Source organism: Eptesicus fuscus, chromosome 5 (assembly GCF_027574615.1).
Source record: "Eptesicus fuscus isolate TK198812 chromosome 5, DD_ASM_mEF_20220401, whole genome shotgun sequence".
NCBI lineage: Eukaryota > Metazoa > Chordata > Mammalia > Chiroptera > Vespertilionidae > Eptesicus > Eptesicus fuscus.
Window position 1 is genome coordinate 56485312 of NC_072477.1, and position 17342 is coordinate 56502653.

The 17342-nt window shown below is 49.7% G+C and overlaps 1 protein-coding gene across 1 annotated transcript in view; it reads left to right on the top strand.

Annotated features, from left to right (window-relative positions):
• GNB5 (G protein subunit beta 5) overlaps positions 1–17342 on the top strand; it is a 39515-nt gene that overhangs the window by 15337 nt on the left and 6836 nt on the right. Inside the window, exons 3-7 of the mRNA XM_054716222.1 lie at positions 57–98; positions 2323–2399; positions 7627–7759; positions 13297–13440; positions 16376–16467. Of these exons, the coding sequence (XP_054572197.1) occupies positions 57–98; positions 2323–2399; positions 7627–7759; positions 13297–13440; positions 16376–16467 (488 nt within the window). The remainder of the gene's footprint in view (positions 1–56; positions 99–2322; positions 2400–7626; positions 7760–13296; positions 13441–16375; positions 16468–17342) is intronic.

Consider the following 17342-nt stretch of genomic DNA (forward strand, 5'->3'; position numbering starts at 1 on the left):
TACAAAGGAGGTGGACTTGCCGACAACTCCTGAACGGTCTTCTCTTTTCCCTCCAGGACGGGAAGGTGATCGTGTGGGATTCCTTCACGACTAACAAGGTAAGGTGTCCCCGCACACTGGGGGCACCTCCGAACCCCAGCCTCATTAAAAGGTGCTCTGGCCCAGCTCCCCAGCCCCGTCCTCGTTTCCTGCCTCTCGGGGAGCCTGTCCAGGGATGAAAACCCCACAAAGCCCATCTGTGTTAAGACAGCGCAGCAGCCCACTGCAGCGTTCATTCCTCTCGAGCTGACACCCCTGCCCACAGAGGAGCCCGCAGAGCCCCACGGAATGAGCTCACACTGGAACAGGAAGGGGCGAGGCCTGGCACACTGGGCCCCTGCACACAGGCAGCTGCGTTTATTCCTCCTCTGAGTGACGATTAAGAGGTTCCCAGCTCCCCAGCTTCCTCTCCCCTCTGTCTTTGGCCAGACTCCATGGCACCGTGGACTTGAGCAAACGGTGGGCGAAGCCCTGGCTGCGGCGGGTTCCCGTGCTCTGTCCAGGGCGCAGTGGAGTCTGAGCCCCTTGCAGCTCTGGCCTGAGCGTGCACAGCTGCAACGCAGACCTAAATTCAGACTCTTTCCTAAAGAGAAAGACGGAAATCTCTGTAGGTGTGCTTGCACGCCTGCATCGCGTTGGCATTTACAGTAACGAGTATTGTGTATTGAGTATGGATTCCAACATTTACTTAGAAGAAAACCTTCCTTTTCACGGTACTAAAAAGGAGACGTATTGTGACAGACTTGAGCGATGCCCACATTCTGCATTATTGAATGTGTTTAGTAAGTGCCATGTAGGCAGCTGTTACCTGACCAGATCAGGTGAGGCCCCAGAGCCGTCTGTAGAGCAAGTCCCTAGAGTTTAGTCCCCTGGGGAAAAATAAGCAGTTTGCAAAGGGCAGTGTACATCCCCGCCTCCATGGAGGACTCCGCCTCTCCCCGCACGCCTAAGCAGTGTGTGCATGGGGTTGTGTTGCTTCTGTGTATACCTTAGTGTGGCGTGGAGCACACCCTGCCTGGTTTCTGGGAGCTGTAGGGTCACCACTTGTGACCTCTGGCCGGGAACTGAGCCATCACTTGTAGGGAAAGGGGCCTGGGATGCCCTGTGCTGAGAGAGCGGCCACCTCGCCTCACTCACTGGAGGGCAGTAGGTGATTCCCAGCCTCTGAGAGGCTGCAGGACTGTGAGTGACCCCAGAATGTTGACAGGCAGTTCCGGGCCTGTGTTTCCCCATAAGAGCACAGAGAATCTAGAGGAAAGGCCAGCGCTGGCATGTCCTGCACAAACTCGTCCCATTCCCTCCCGTCACAGACGAGGATGAGGCTGCGTTAGTGCCAATGGCTGGTTTGCCGGTTGCACATCTTGTTGCTGTTGGAACCACGTTATTGAATCGTGGCCTTGTTGTTTGCTCATCTGCACGCAGGAGGATGTGGGTGACTCGACCACCATCCAGGAGCCGGGGACTGTTAGGCTTCGCACTTCATTCTTCACTTTACAGGTTCTCTCACCCCTGAGCACAACTCAAGATCAGCCTCCCACCCCCATTCATCCCTCCCAGGAGTGGTTTTAGGACTCAGAGGGGACCAAGGCTCTTGTGTACTCGCAAGAAAACAAACTTATAATATACACGTAAACAGTTATTCAAGGTTATATTTTGAACATGGAAATCAGAGTAAATAGTGAAGTATATGTTGGAAATGAAATTCGGATGGACCTTTAAAAGGAAAGGAGCCCAGTATTCATTCATTCAGAAGAACAAGTGGGGTATAACATTAAGAAAAAAGTAAAGCCTTAAGGATTTTTTTTTTTTTTTGCTAGTCGGGATTTTAACTTTTAGAATATATGACATAACAGCCTGATCAGTATGGCTCAGTGGTTGAACATCAACCTATGAACCAGGAGGTCATAGTTCAATTCCTGGTCAGGGCACATGCCTGGGTTGCAGGCTCGATCCCCAGTGTGGGGCATGCAGGAGGCAGCTGATCAATGATTCTCTCTCATCATTGATGTTTCTATCTTCTCTCCCTCTCCTTTCCTCTCTGAAATCAATAAAAATTATATTAAAAATATAGAATATATGATGTAATGTTTGGTTGATTATATGGGGCTGAGTGAGACTCCTTGTCAGTTACAAGCTAATTGTTACCCCATTCCACTGCCCTTTGAAACTATAACATACGTAATTCAGTAAGATGGCCAGTGACTTTTTAAAAAGTAAATGTTGAGATGTGTGTGTGTGAAGCTGCCCTTGTTTATTCTATGAACGGTTCACACTGTGTTTCAGGAACATGCGGTCACCATGCCCTGCACGTGGGTGATGGCATGTGCGTACGCACCGTCGGGCTGTGCCATTGCGTGTGGGTAAGTAGGCCCCACAGCAGCTTTTCAGATGTCCTGTGACCCATAGAACGCTGTTGTATGGGCAGAAATACACAGACAAGAACTTGTAATTTTTATTGTTTGCTTGTTAAACAATCTGTTAACTTGCTCCCTGAACTTTATATATATATATGTGTGTGTGTATATATATATATATATATATATATATATATATATATATACACATATATACATATGTATATATAAAGCACAAAAATCTCTTTCATGATTATTTTCATTACAGAGTGACAGTGGTATAAGCTTTAAAACTATGCCCCTGACTCAGATGCAAACATCTTGGAATGCATGTTGGTAACGTGTATCAGAAACCTGGAAAAATGTATAACCTTTGATCTAGTGATTTTACATCTAAGAACTTATTTGAAAGCAATGACTCAAAATATAGAAAAAAACATATGAATAATAACATTTATTATAGAATTATGTAAAATAAAGCCAAAGACAAAAAAGGGAAACAATATGTCCATCAAAGGAAATGGTTGAATAATTGTGGTACCTGAATTGAAAGGAATATTAGCAGCCATTCAAAGGAAAATGCTTGGCCACAGTGAGTGAAAAGAGCATCTAGGTTACTAGGAAGATTGTAGCTTAACCTCTGTTCTCCTGAAGATCAGTTTAACAGGGTTGAGCGGTGGGAACTGCAGCCACGTGGTTCCCTGTCCCCGTGTTAAACAGTTGTGGGCCATTTAAGATACGTCCACAGTATAATCTCAGCCATGTTTGGAAAAGAGGCATTAGTATAAAAGCTGTTTTCATCTCATGACACACATAAACCAATTACTAGAATTCTGCAGCACACCAAAAAAATGGATTTTTTGCTGCTCTGACCAAAAAAAAGGTATAATTTTGACTCATTCACACCAGACAGCTATTGTTGTGTTGGCTGCTGTCATCTTTTAATTTGACAGTCTAAGGGGAAGAGGTCAGTGCCCCTGACTAAATAGTCAGGTACTGCATGTTTTACAGATTCTTGTGGCACACCCGTTGAAAACCTCTGAACTAGACTGAAAACACAGTACTAGTTCTTTCTGGATGATGGGACTATGGATGATTTTCTCTTTATAATTTTTTTATTTTTGGTTTTTAAAAGTAAGCACATATGTTTATAATCAGGAGAAAAAAGTTTTTTTTAAAATATGAAAACCCTGGGCCTCCAAGCAAAAATTCTGGAGCCTTCTCCAGACGGAGTCACACCAGCCATCATCCCCAGTGTCCCCCTCTTTGGGCGACTACTTTGGGGGCACCTTCCCACTCTCTTTCTCTGCTTGCCAAGACCTGGTGTGCCTTGGGAACCCATATTCACATATATGTATTTCATATTTTTGAATAACTCAAAAGTAGATTGTCTCTTCATTTTATAACTGGAAGGCAATACATAAAATTCATCCCCATCTACTTCCTGAAAGGATCTGAGGTGACCCCAATAAAAGCCATGGGTATATATACATATAAATTCACAGAAATAAATATATACCACATATGCAAGAACAGTTATTTTATATATATGTATATATCACAGTTATTTTATATATACACACCACACAATTATAAGGTAGGTACTAGGAGTTCAACCAGCTGTACAGTTAGAAGGCACAGTCCCCATAAGACTCCCCTCTCTTGAGATTCCAGCTGCAAATTGAAGGGTCCCCACCATGACCCTCTGGCTCAGTAATTGACCAGGATGACGCACAGAACTCAGGAAAGTGCTGAGCTCAGGCTCACGGTTTTATCACAGTGAAAGGATGCAGTGAGAACCGGCCAAAGGAAGAGAGACACGGCAGAGTCCAGGCGGGGTCTGAACACGAAGCCTCCACTTGTGCCTCCCCGTGGAGTCACGGCCAGCATTACCTCCTCCCAGCTACAGCTGTGACTCTATGCCTTTTGGGACCAAAGACTTTATATTCACTCTCCAGTCTCCTGGTTTCTTCAAGGCGGGGGTGTCCCAAAGCCCCCATTACAGATCACACCGTTAGGCTGTCGGGTGGCCAGAGCCCCAAGCCAACAGACATCCCCATTCAGGATCACCTCCCGTGGCCAGGGCACAGGCCACACCTCGCATTAGGTGCAGCCAGTTCTTCACTACTCAGTATAGAAATAAATACTCCACTTTTTTTTTTCATTGCAGCATTATTTCTTATTTTTTAAATTTCTTTATTGATTAAGGTATCACATATTTGTCCTCATCCCCCATTCCCATCCCACACCCCTCCCCACACATGCCCCCACCCCCCTGTTGTCCTTCACCGCTGGTTAGGCTCATATGCTTGCACACAAGTCCTTTGGTTGATCTCTCCCCTTTACCCCCACCCTCCCCTACCCTCCCCCTGAGGCCCGACAGTCTGATCCATGCCTCCTTGTTTTTGGGTCTGTTCTTGTTCATCAGTCTATGTTGTTCATCATTTCCCCTAGATGAGTGAGATCATGTGCTATTAGAAATACACTTATAAGAACCGAAAATGAGACGAGCAATAATGGTTATGGTGACAGGCAAATGAATCGGTCTGTAGTGAGTTTCTTTCTGGGCCAATATACTCCACATTTTTTAACTCTGGGATAATATGTTTCTAACTGGGCATTAATTTTAGTAAATGCATAGAGTTCGCTGGGTTACGTAATTGCTCAGTATTTGATGTTGAGATAGCAACTGTCTGGTTCTAAATTACAAAAAGAATATATGGGCTAGGTCACAACGAATACAATAACACAGTGGACAGTGTCTTCAGCGGCAGTTTAGAAATGATGCTGGGCCTCTTTCTTATTTTAACCCTCGCTCCATGGAGCCCAGTGGGAGATTCCCGTAGGGCAGGGGAGCAGGCAGGGAAGCAGGCAGGGAAGAGAACACGTTTCCAAGACCCCCCCGGATGGCTTTCCGGCGACACCCTGAGAGTCCAGATGGCGGAATGGCTAGTGCCTCAGTCCCAGGCATCTCCGCCTCCCTGGGCCGGGGCATGTGGTGGCCGCCTCGCAGGTTGTCATGAAAACCAAAGCAGAGGAAGTTCAAGGTGTGAATATTTGTGAAAGCATTTTAAAAAAATATGGGTGCAGTGGATGCGGAGAGAGCATCAGAAACTAAACTGGAAAGCCTGAATCCTCATCTTAGGTAAAAGCACCATCTCCCCCACTCGGACCTTCCCCTGAACTGCTGACGGCCACTGTGGTTAATTTGAGTTTCCAGTGATAATCTAACGTAAGGTTTCCCAGCCGTGGCCTTGAGACATCTGTGTAACTCCGTGATCATACAGACCCACGCCTACGCCACATTTTCTCAATGTCTTTATGGGTGATAATGGGGATATTTTATCTCCATCTGCCTGAACCGGGGCTGTCTCAGTTGGTTCCAAACTTGCAAGCTAAAATTCCAGCAGTATTGACACAGTCCCCTTCTCAAAAATAACATGCTAATTGATTACATATATGTATAATTACATAGATATGTAAGGTTTTTTATTTGAGAGCCATATTCCCCGAGAAGCCTTCATTCAGGTATTGTACACTTGCTCTGAGTGACTGGACTGGGTGTCCTAGAGGAATTCAAAGTTGAATAAAGTTTGGTGCCTGCCTCCAAGCAAGTAGACTATAAAAGTAATGCTAATGAACACTTACTGGGCATCTATCATGTGTTAAGGACTATTCTGAATTCTGTACAATCCTCACAACAGCCCCTTGTGATACGTGGGTGGGATCTATTCATTTTATAGTTGAGGAAACTGAGGCTCTGAGAACCTAAAAAGAAAAAGAAAAAGCAAGATTGCAAAAGAGTTAGCTACTAAAGCAGAAGTTCAACACCAGACGCGCCACACTGCAAACTTCGCTGCCTCTCATGCGTTGCAGGTAATCCTGAGCAATGCACAGCCCAGCAGAGCTACACAACTTGCAGCGTCCGCATGGTGCGCCTCGAGGGTTGGGGAGCCCTGGTCCACAGCAGGCTGGTCCTGGCCACAGCCAAGTGCACGTCATTCTCACCCAAATGATCTAGAAACAGTCTTGCCAAGGCTAATTACTGGTAGTCGCCTACCCCTCACCTGCAGTTCCAAGCAGTTGGAAAGCGAAGGGTCTGTCCCCCAGGCCTCAGGAGAGAGTGTTCTCTCCTAAACATCTCTCCCATTAAAAGGATGCAGGGCTCCTGGGAGTGAGGCTTATTGTAGGTCTGGGGCAGGACAAGAATAAAGTGAGCCTAGGATATTTTCTTGCTCCAGAAAGCAAGGAAACGTCCAGAACCAATAGAGTTGTATCAGAAGGAAACAGGAGCTGCTTGGAGAGCACCCCCACTCTGCAGATTTGGGCATCACGAGGAATAATGATAGTAATAGACCATAGCACAGTCGAAGAGAAAAGGGAATCCATTGAGTGTACAATGATACTGATGAAAGGGGAATCTTCAGCTAATCAGCGCAGGAGGAATTATCGAATTAGAAGGTCACCGTTTTGTACTCCTGAAGTAATGTTTGCTTAAACAAATAATGCTGAAGCCATTATATGAAAGGCTGTCAGGGAACAGGGTATTCTCATGCTCTCCAAGTATCACACCACACATAGTACTTATTACAAAGGAACCCCCTTTCCCCAGGAGAGAGCTGACCGTCCCTCCTCTAACCACCCAAAGTCGGCATCACCACCCTTGGTGTGACAGGCACCACAGCCTCCTGAAGAGGGGCAGCAAGAGAGAAGTGCACCCTGTCACCTCTGATGTTGCCAGAGTGTCCTTCTTGAATCTAACCATTAAGAGACAGTGGCAAATCCAGAATGTGTGACATTCTATACGACAAGTAGCCTAAGGTCTGAGGTTGTGAGCACCAAAAAACAGACGGAGGGCCTGTTCTAGATTAAATGATCTTAGAAAGATATAAAAACCGAATGCACTGTGTGACCCTTGATTGGGCCCTTGCAAATTCAGGTGTTTAGATGTAACATGTCATGTCTGCAATGTGCATTCAAATGGTTCAGAATTTGTTCCCGCAAAACGTTAAGTTAGGAGTTTAGGTGAAGGGATTGAGGATTCATTGTACTATTTTTCTTTCCGTTTTACTGTGCATTTGTAAATCTTCAAAGTGAAAGTTGGGGGAAAGGCTACAATGTGTGATACTGCTCAAGGGAACATTTTTTTTTTTAAAGTCTGTGTGAATGAGAAAGTATACACACACTCTGTTGCCCTCCATCAACCTTGGACACTTCTTTCTTCCCATGCCAGGGGTTTGGATAATAAGTGTTCTGTGTATCCACTGACCTTTGACAAAAATGAAAGCATGGCTGCCAAAAAGAAGTCTGTGGCTATGCACACCAACTACCTGTCGGCCTGCAGCTTCACCAACTCTGACATGCAGGTGAGTGAGGGCCCGCGGGAGGGGCCAGCCTGCGGGAGGGCAGGGGAGGAGCCCCAGGGGAGAGCGGAGGCTTTTCCAGGGTTCCTCTAGCAGGAGGGGTGCTCCAGAGGAAGCTCCTGTTCCTCGTTGGTTATTATTATTTTACCTTATAATAGACAAATATGCAAATTGACCACACCTTCGCTACGCCCAAGCCACGCCCACCAGGAAACCGTTGCAGGGACACTGGGGTGCCGCGGAGCCCAAGGCCGGAAAGCCGCCCGGGGCTTTCCGGGCCTTGGGCGCCAGCCGGGTGCCTGCTCCGATCACAGGGACCCGGCTGGGGTGCGGCGGAGCCCAAGGCGGGTGCCTGCTCCGATCGCAGGGACCCGGCTGGGGTGCGGCGGAGCCCAAGGCCCGGAAAGCCACCCGGGGCTTTCCGGGCCTTGGGCGCCAGCCGGGTGCCTTCTCCTACCTGGGGGGTCGGCTCGCTCCTAAGATCGGGTAGCAGGGACGCTGGGTGCAGCCGAGCCCAAGGCCACTGCCCAGGGCCAACCCAGGACCCTGAAAGAAGGTAGAAGGCGGTGGCCACAGCCAAGGCCTGGGTCCCTGGTGCCGGCAGAAAACTGGTGCAGGCAGCCAGGTGAATGAAGGTCTATTGCACGAATCTTCGTGCACACGGGCTACTAGTTTTAAATAAAAGCAGAAATGAGGAAAGCCAGGGCTATGGGCTGTTGACAGAGGAGATAAACTACATGCCATATTGAACATCCTTCTCTCATTGCCTTGTTGGGGGTGGATCAGGGAGCCTGGGGTGGGAAGTCCATCTCCCGGTCTGAGAGGTGGGTCCAAGGCACGGATGTGTGTGCAACTTCACGGAGCGGGCGAGCTTCAGAGTGTGCGCGTTACACGCCTCGCTGAATCTGCTTCACGCTCCTGTTTGGACAGATGCAAAAGAAGCAGCTTTAGGTAGTAAATCCGTGCCCTACTCTGAGTAAACCCAAAGTAAAAACACTACTCAACACTCTGACCACATTTTCTTAGCGAGTTGTAAAAGTACACTGTGGTTTATTTCTCCCATCTATTCAGCAAACCTTTCTAGGTGTCCACCTCCCACGCTGCCAGGCGCGACCCGGCTCTGGGCCACAGGGACACTCAGTCCCTGTCCTCAGGGACCTTCACGGAAACCAGTCGGGACTGAACAGAAGAGAAGGCTGGGAGCTCAGGGCGGGAGGGGTGGTCACAGACCAGCTGCACGGAGTTGCCTGGACCAGCCTTGGAGGGGGAGGGTGTTGCCAGTGAGGTGTGAGGGGAGCCCAGTGGGGGGCAGGCAGCCCGAGAAGTGGGCAGGGACACAGCCCAGGGCTCCCCGAATGCCCTGTGGATGGAGGGCAGCCCTGCAGGGGCTGGGTCATATTTGGACTTGTTTTAAGGAGGAGAGTATGCGTCAGATAAAGCCTTCCATGGCCCACTCTGGCTTCAGCTGACTCCGTCAGGAGACCAGGTGACTGGGTCATTGTTTAATTGCTGACAAGAGGGGTGTCGGGCTTGACGTGTAGTATTTACACCTGGTGTTTGGGACCAGGAGCCTTGCAGACCTGTATAGCAGGGGGTGCTGTGGGCCCAGCTGGCTGCAGCAGCCACAACCTGACAGATGCCTTTGAGCCTGAGGAGTAGCAAAGCAACAGAGGATCTTGGTGTGGAAGAAGGAAGCCACAGAGGGACGCAGGCACAGGGGTCGTCAGGCATCTCAGGTGTCTCTGGTGGAGACCTATCACCCTCACTGAGTTGGGGACTGAAGCGGGCACCGGTGAGGCACAGTGCTTGTTTCCTGACAGGCAGCCAGAGGGAGACAGAATAGAGGGAAGTCCGCTGGCCACGCTGGCCACCTCGCCAGGGCACCGGGCACAGGGCACAGGACTTGGCTCAGAGTCAGACAGCGGGGATCGGATCCTGGCGCCACTGCATTCAGGCTGGTCAGTCCTAAGCAAGGTGTGTCCCCTGTTTTGTTTTCTCACCTGCGAGTGAGGATGGCAATAAATGCCTCCCTGGTAAGGTTTTCTGAGGATTAAATTAGATGACTGGTATAAAGTAATACATACAGTCCCTGGTAAATATTAGCTCTTACTGTTATATTATTGATATTAACACAAAGCTTCATTGCACAACAGTTCAGGTGCATGGCCTAGTGTGGGTACTAATGAATTAATGAACCTGAAGCTTCCTCCCATTTCTGGGATCAAGGATGAAAAAAAGAAAAACTTGCCCTGCTGCTGTGGCTCAGTGGTTGAGCATCAACCTATGAACCAGGAGGTCGCAGTTTGATTCCCAGTCAGGGCACATGCCCGGGTTGTGGGCTCGATCCCCAGTATGGGGCCTGCAGGAGGCAGCCCATCAATGGTTCTCTCTCATCATTGATGTTTTCTCTCTCTCTCTCTCTCTCTCACTCTCTCTCTCTCTCTCTCTCTTTCTCTCTCTCTCTCTCTCCCACTTCCTTCCTCTCTAAAATCAATAAAAAATATACTTTAAAAAAGAAAAAGAAAAACTCAAGGGGCTGGTATAAGACTATGGCATTAAAGCTATAAATTCTTTACATTCTGGAATAAATGAGTGACACAGTAAGAGGTTATGTTTAGTGCATTTATGGTAATGAGTGTTTGGTTTTAAAAATTTATTTGTACTTACATTGTAATGAATATCACAAAAGTATTTTTTAAATATTAAGAATTTACTTTTTACTTCTAAAAGCAATCCATTTGTTTGATTGAAGAGTATGGTGTGAAAAATGACCAAATTAAAGAGCTAGTCTGTGGCAATCATTTAAAGCAGATTATTTGGACTTGGCGTCCCAAAAAAGATTGGATTGACCCTTTGCAAGTGCTAGGACAGGGGCGGTGTGGAGCCTGCACCAGTGGGGGTGGGCCTGGAGAGGTTGGAGGGAATTGTAGCATAGTTCCAAATACAAGTACCCAAATTAAGATGCGGTCAGAGTCTTGTGTGTTCATAAGCTACTTTTACCAGCCTTGCTCATCTTGTCGGATGTACATTTGACAGAAGCTGAGGCTGTAGGGAGTCCCATGGACAGCTGCAGGGGGTTGCAGCCTTGGAAATTCCCCGAATTTGAGAGCTGCCTCCCAGTGGGGACCCTGAGGAGGACTTTGGGGACTAGACCCAAGAAGCCTGAGTGCTCCGGAACTCACCCAGCTCTTGTTCCGGGAGGTGTTCCAAGGGGCCTCTCCTGAGAAGAGATCCTAGGCCTCCCCAGACCTCCCAGCAGGACGTCCATGCCCACACAGTGCAGCCTCAGGCACAAGGCCAGGAGGGAGCAGATTCCCCTCCTGTGATGTGTTCCCTCCCAGCAGAAGAAAGGAGATTCCTTCTCAGTGCTAGGCCTAGCGAGCAAGAGAGAGGGGAATGGGAAGGCGGGAGGGGAGGGAGGAGAAGACGCCAGCAAATGGAAATTAGAGGTGCAGCAGGTCAGCGGGCCTTTGCATGCCAGCCGTCCTTAAGGCCCGATTCCTGTCTTCTTTCCTCAGCCATCAGTAACTATCACCCACAGAGGGCTCTCTGCTGTGGGCACTTGACATTGCACAACCACTTCCTGTACTGTCTTATCACCTCCTCCAGGCCCTGGAGCAGCCAGAAGGGGCACAGGGAGGTTCTGCTGTGACTTGTGATCCCCCCATGGCTTCTCCTGGCTCCAGGGTGCTGCAGTGCCGTCAGCTGGGTCTGGGAGCCCTGGATCTCACTGCCTTTCTCCCAACCCCACGAAGGTATGCTCAGCCGGAGCCCAAGCCTCATGCACTGGCTCTGCCCCATGCCTTTCCCCAGGCAGCCCAGCGTTCCTCTCCCTGTGCGGGCCAGCCTTACTGACGGCTGTGCAGAGGCTGCTGAGGGATCGCTCCACTGAGCTGACAGAGTCTCCGAAAATATACCCTGATCTTATCATTCTGATTGGAAGCTTTCCATAGCTTCTTTTTGTCTGCACACTGAAGTCTTCACTCTCTACACAGACACACCTTTCATCCAGTGCAGAGGTAGGCGGTCACTGCAGTGCCCTCCCTCCTTCACCTGGCCAGCGGTCACTCACTCCTCTAAGACCAGCTCAGATGCCCCAAGAGTGCGTTTGGGGCCCCTCCCATGGGCCACCTGTATCTCGGCACTTCTCACACTCTGTCATAGTGATCAATGTCTTGTCTACAAGTGTCTACAAGACCGTCAGAAAAACATGCCATTCGGCAATGCTAAGTTCCTTGGACCTTCTGCAGCGAGGGAGAGAACCCAACCTGAGAATCTCTATAGGCCTTAAGGTGGAGGAATCAGGGAGGGCTGCTTGGAGGGTTTCAGATACTGCACTGGGTGGTTTTAAGGTGGACCTCTCACAATGAGAAACTGGTGGACGATATAATAGCTTTGGATTGGTGAGCCCAGCGAGATAAGGGTCTTAAAGCCCGTCTTGATGACAAAGCAATTAGTTTTGAAAAGTTTTTTATGTGGTTCACAGTCTTATTTTGCAGGAGCAGGCATTACCTAGAGCTGTGGTCGGCAAACTGAGGCTCGCGAGCCACATGTGGCTCTTTGGCCCCTTGAGTGTGGCTCTTCCACAAAATACCACGGCCTGGGCGAGTCTATTTTGAAGAAGTGGCGTTAGAAGAAATTTAAGTTTAAAAAATTTGGCTCTCAAAAGAAATGTCAGTTGTTGTACTGTTGCTATTTGGCTCTGTTGACTAATGAGTTTGCCGACCACTGACCTAGAGCGAGCAGGTAAGTTATTTTACCTTGGTCACTGTGTTATTTAGCATAGCATCAAGAGAGTATGCCTGGTCCCAGAACTGAGTAACACGGAGACGGGGGATTAGGTTGGTTTCTGCTTTTACAGCCAATCCTGTTAAACTGAGCGAGCTTCTGGAGAGTGGGGGCCAAGACCCAATCCTCCTGCAAACCCTAACCCTAGCAGCGCGCTGGGACATCACCAGCACGTGACCAGTGCTTGCTGGCACTGTGTGCGCACCTCTCAGTGGCCCGGGAGCCTCTGGGGAGCGCCCTGACCTGGGAGAAGCAGCAAATGGACAGTGTGTAACGGAATGCTGCCTCCACCCTTGCTGCTCCAGATGGGGTCCAGCGACCAGCGTCGCTTCACCGGGAGCTGTGAGAACTGCAGAATCTCGGGACTCGCCCCACACTCTATAGCGAGCAGCCGGTGACCGGGGTGCTCTTTAATGTCTGGGGAGCACTTTTCCTGTCTGGCCTGTGCAGCAGTGGGCGAGGCTGCTGGTGGGAGTCGGTCACGGTTCTGTTCAGCAGACGGTCACAGGTCGTGCATGCCAGGCAGTGGAGAGCCCCGCGGGCACAGCAGGGAGGCCTCCCATCCGCACCCCGGAGGACAGGCCCAGGAACGCGCGGCAGTGACAGGGTGTCGGGTGTGCGTGTGCGTGTGTGTGTGTGCGTGTGCGTGTGTGTGTGTGTGTGTGTGTGTGTAAGGGGCCTCTTCCCTGATGGCCTTGCCCCTCACAGAGCTAATAATGACAACACACTCTTCCTGTCCTTTCCCACGTCAGATCCTGACGGCGAGCGGTGACGGGACATGCGCCCTGTGGGACGTGGAGAGCGGGCAGCTGCTGCAGAGCTTCCACGGGCACGGGGCCGACGTGCTCTGCTTGGACCTGGCGCCCTCAGAAACGGGAAACACCTTCGTGTCCGGGGTAAAGACCCAAGGAAAACGTCTAGAGTCCTTTGTCTACCAGGGAGGATGGTGGTGGCAATTCATGTCACTTCCTGGGACTAGATGGGATGGGTCCCTGAAAGGGTGTTCAGGTACTCCTTAGCTCCCCACTGCACCCCCAGGTCCCCACTGCACCCCCAGGTCCCCACTGTACCCTCAGGTCCCCACTGCACCCCCAGGTCCCCACTGTACCCTCAGGTCCCCACTGCACCCCAGCTCCCCACTGCACCCCCAGCTCCCCACTGCACCCCCAGGTCGACTGCACCCCAGGTCCCCACTGCACCCCAGCTCCCCACAGCACCCCCAGGTCACCACTACACCCCCAACTCCCGCAGCAATGGTGGTCTGGGAGGGCCTCCCATTTTGCCCCGACATTCAGCAATCACGGAAGGATCTGGAATGTTCTCCTGATGTGACTGCTATCACTTGGGGCATGAATTTGCCACATTTAAAAATCATTCCTCAGATAAATAGCGGAGTTTGTATCTGACAGCATTGCAAGTGGCCAGCAGGGCACACGCTGGGTGAGGCAACACTGTGTTGTGAACAGGGCTTCGGGGCTGGGGGGACACTCTCCTGCCCCACCCCTGCCAGTCACCATCGAACAGTGTATCTGAGGTCTCAGAGTTGGGGAGACAGGCCATGGTGACACAGAGCAGCACGAGGCTAGGAATCAGGATGCCTGGGTCCCGGCTTTGCTACCTCACTCTGAATTCCATCATCTGTAAACTGGGCGTGATGCACAATCGTTCTTATGCATCCTCCCCCTCCCCCAGGACATTATGAATAGTAGGTAGAAGAGTTTACATTGTGCTATACAAATAGTGGGGGCGAGTATTTTTGTGGACAGCTAGGAATAAAAATGGGGAATTAAGCTGGCTGACCTGGCCTCGAGTCAGTCAGGAGAGAGTGGTGAGAGGCCGGTGATGCTACACCATCAAATTGAAACGTGGAATTCAGGGTGCAGACTTCTCGTGGATTCTTGTCTGGCGAAGTTGAAGAATAAATTCGTGGACTAACAGATTTCTTTTATAAAAGTGAGGAAGTTTATTGGAAACATATACAAACTCCATCTGGGCAAGAATCCCCAAAAGGGAACCCCCTGGGGAGGGGCCCCCAAATGGGAAAAATCTCTCTTTCTCTCCCTCTCTTTCTCTCTGTCTCTCTCTCTCCCTCTCTCCCTCTCTCCCTCTCCCTCTCCCTCTCCCTCTCCCTCTCTCTCTCCCTCTCCCCCTCTCCCTCTCCCTCCTCCCCTCCCCTTCTCCCTCCCCTCCCCCTCCCCCTCCCTCTCTCCCTCTCCTCTCCCTCCCCCTCTCCCTCTCTCTCTCTCTGATGGGAAAAATCTAAATCCAAAAATCTAAAATCTGTCTCAGGTCCCTTTGTCTCTGGTTTATATATGTTGTAGTTCTTTGTCTAAATCTGACCCTTTGCAATTGGACCCTTTCCTTAATTTAAGACCCCTGGCTTTCCTCATTGGTCATTCTGCTACATAGTATTAGTTTTAAAGTCTAAAGCCCACGTGGTCCTCCCCCCCCCCCCATTTTCTCCCCCTTATTTTGCAACATTATCCATCTAATCTGTTCTGGTTGGAGTTGCTTTTGATCTCCCTTATGGCTCTCTCTCAGTTGTCTTGGCCAGAGATGTTTTATTACCCCTGTGGCTCTCCCAGCTGCTCAGGCCAGAGATACCTCTGTCCTTGGTTTATGGCTATTTTAATTGCTCAGGCCAGAAATGCCTCCATCCTCCCCGGACCCTCCCTTCTTATCTGCCTAATTAAGCTAGCTAGCTAACCTTATCAAAATGATGTTTGCAGCTGGAAGACATAAGGTCCTTTGCTCTCAGCTGTCCACCTCTTAGTTCTGGGCATCAGGTGAGGGCTCTCTGGCCTCTAAATAGCAGGGACCTCACTTTCGTTCTTAGACGTTTGGCCGTCTCTGTGTATTTCATTCCTAAACCTTTGTATAACTGTTTATCTCTCCTCAGCGGCACTGTTTACTCAAATTGTCAATGTCATGGTAGATTCTGTTGTCTCTTTCAGAGCACTAAACTCCTCTGATTTAGTGTCCGCTAACCATCAGAAGACACTCAGTGCGGAACCCACAGCAGGTCTTTCTGAGATGTCAGTATGGTACCTTGTCCCCGCCCCCTTCCTCTAAGATGAAACCAACACTTTGGACACCAATTTTAATCCATTACTTCTTCTAGTTGACAAGTGAGAGACCATATCATAGTCCCCAAGCTTGACAACAGGACTGCTCTGCAGGACTTTCTGAAAATGCTCCTAGACCCATGCTCTTACAATGTAGGAATCTTATGTTTATGAACCTCTGGGCCGGGCTGGCAATCCAGAGAGAGAGGTTTACAGGTCTTGAGGTGGAAGCCCGGTAGGTGACTTGCCCAGGCAGCCAGCTAACTGCCGGCAGGGCCATGACTGGGCTCCTGCTCTGCTGATTCCCAGCGGGTGCTGCGGGGGTGCAGCTGGCCCAGAGGCACCTAGAGCTCCACCTTGGCTCAGGGCTGCCCCTGACGCCTGAGACAAAGCTGGGAGGTCCCACCTGGCAGCCACTGTCTGTTCTCCCCTGTGGGCTCAGAGAGGCAGCGATAGAGGGAGGAGGAAGGAAAGGGAAAATGAAGACCTGGGAAATGCCCTGGGGAAGGTGAGACGTCGGCTCTGGACAGTTTGTGCCCAATCAGCTGCCAAAGAAGAAAACATGCTCCAGGGGGAAGCTGGGTCCTTCCCTGGCCCCCGCCCAATCCAAGGTCTAGTTCTGGCCTTCCAAGGGCTCATCTGTTAAAATGGCCTGAAGCAAAGCTGGTCTCCGACATACATGGTCTGTGTTACATAACTGGAACGCATGGCTGTCTGTGCACGGTCCTTGCAGCGGCCTTAACTCTGGGTAACTTTGCATTTGTAGGGATGTGACAAGAAATCCATGGTGTGGGACATGCGCTCCGGCCAGTGCGTGCAGGCCTTTGAAACCCATGAATCAGACGTCAACAGTGTCCGGTCAGTGAGTAGGGTGTTCGGCTACTCCTCTGTTCTCCTGGGCTCCCGGGCCTGGGGTAATCCTGAGCCCACCACCGCCTCTAGGCTTAGTGTACTGGGCTGAGAGGCCTCCCAGCAAGAATGGCTGATCTGTGGTGGGACTGAACGGCGCTCCAAAGCTCTCGGAGACTTTAATATAATTGTACCAGGGGCACTGGTGGCGTCCTCCCTATTGAGTATTTCTCGTTCATTAATTCAACAAATATTTATTGAGTACTTCTAGGCTAGACATTATTCCAGGAACTGGGAATACAGTTATGAATAAGATAGACAAAGTCTCTCCTTTCCTGCAGGGGACAAGAAAACGCACAAATAAACAAATGTATGATTTAATTTGAGATACTGATAAGTGCTCTGAAGAAAAGTAAAACAAGGAGATGTAGTGGGATGGGTTGTTTCTTTTTTTTTTTTTTTTTAAAGATGGGTTGTTTCTTAGAATGGTCAGGGAAGGCCTCTCTGAGGAGGTGATATTTAAATTGAGGCCAGCATTATAAAGAGCTGGGGGAGATGAGAGGTTCAGGGACCTAGAAAAGGCCAGATTGTTGAGTTGGGGGAGAGGGTGGCTAACATGATCTCTGTTTTGCCTTTAAAAGATCATTCTGGCTGCTGTGTGGAGAACAGGTTATAGGGGAGCAAGAATGGAAGGATGAGTGAGAGCCAGTTAGAAAGAAGTTACATGAGATCAAGAGAGAAAGGATGGCGGCTGGAACTAAGAAAACATAGTAGAGACAGAACTGTCTAGAATTGGGAATGCTCTGAGGTCTTACCTGACCTGAAAGCTATCAAGTTAGGCTGCCACAAGTTCATGGCTGCTGGTAGATAGAAGACACGAGACT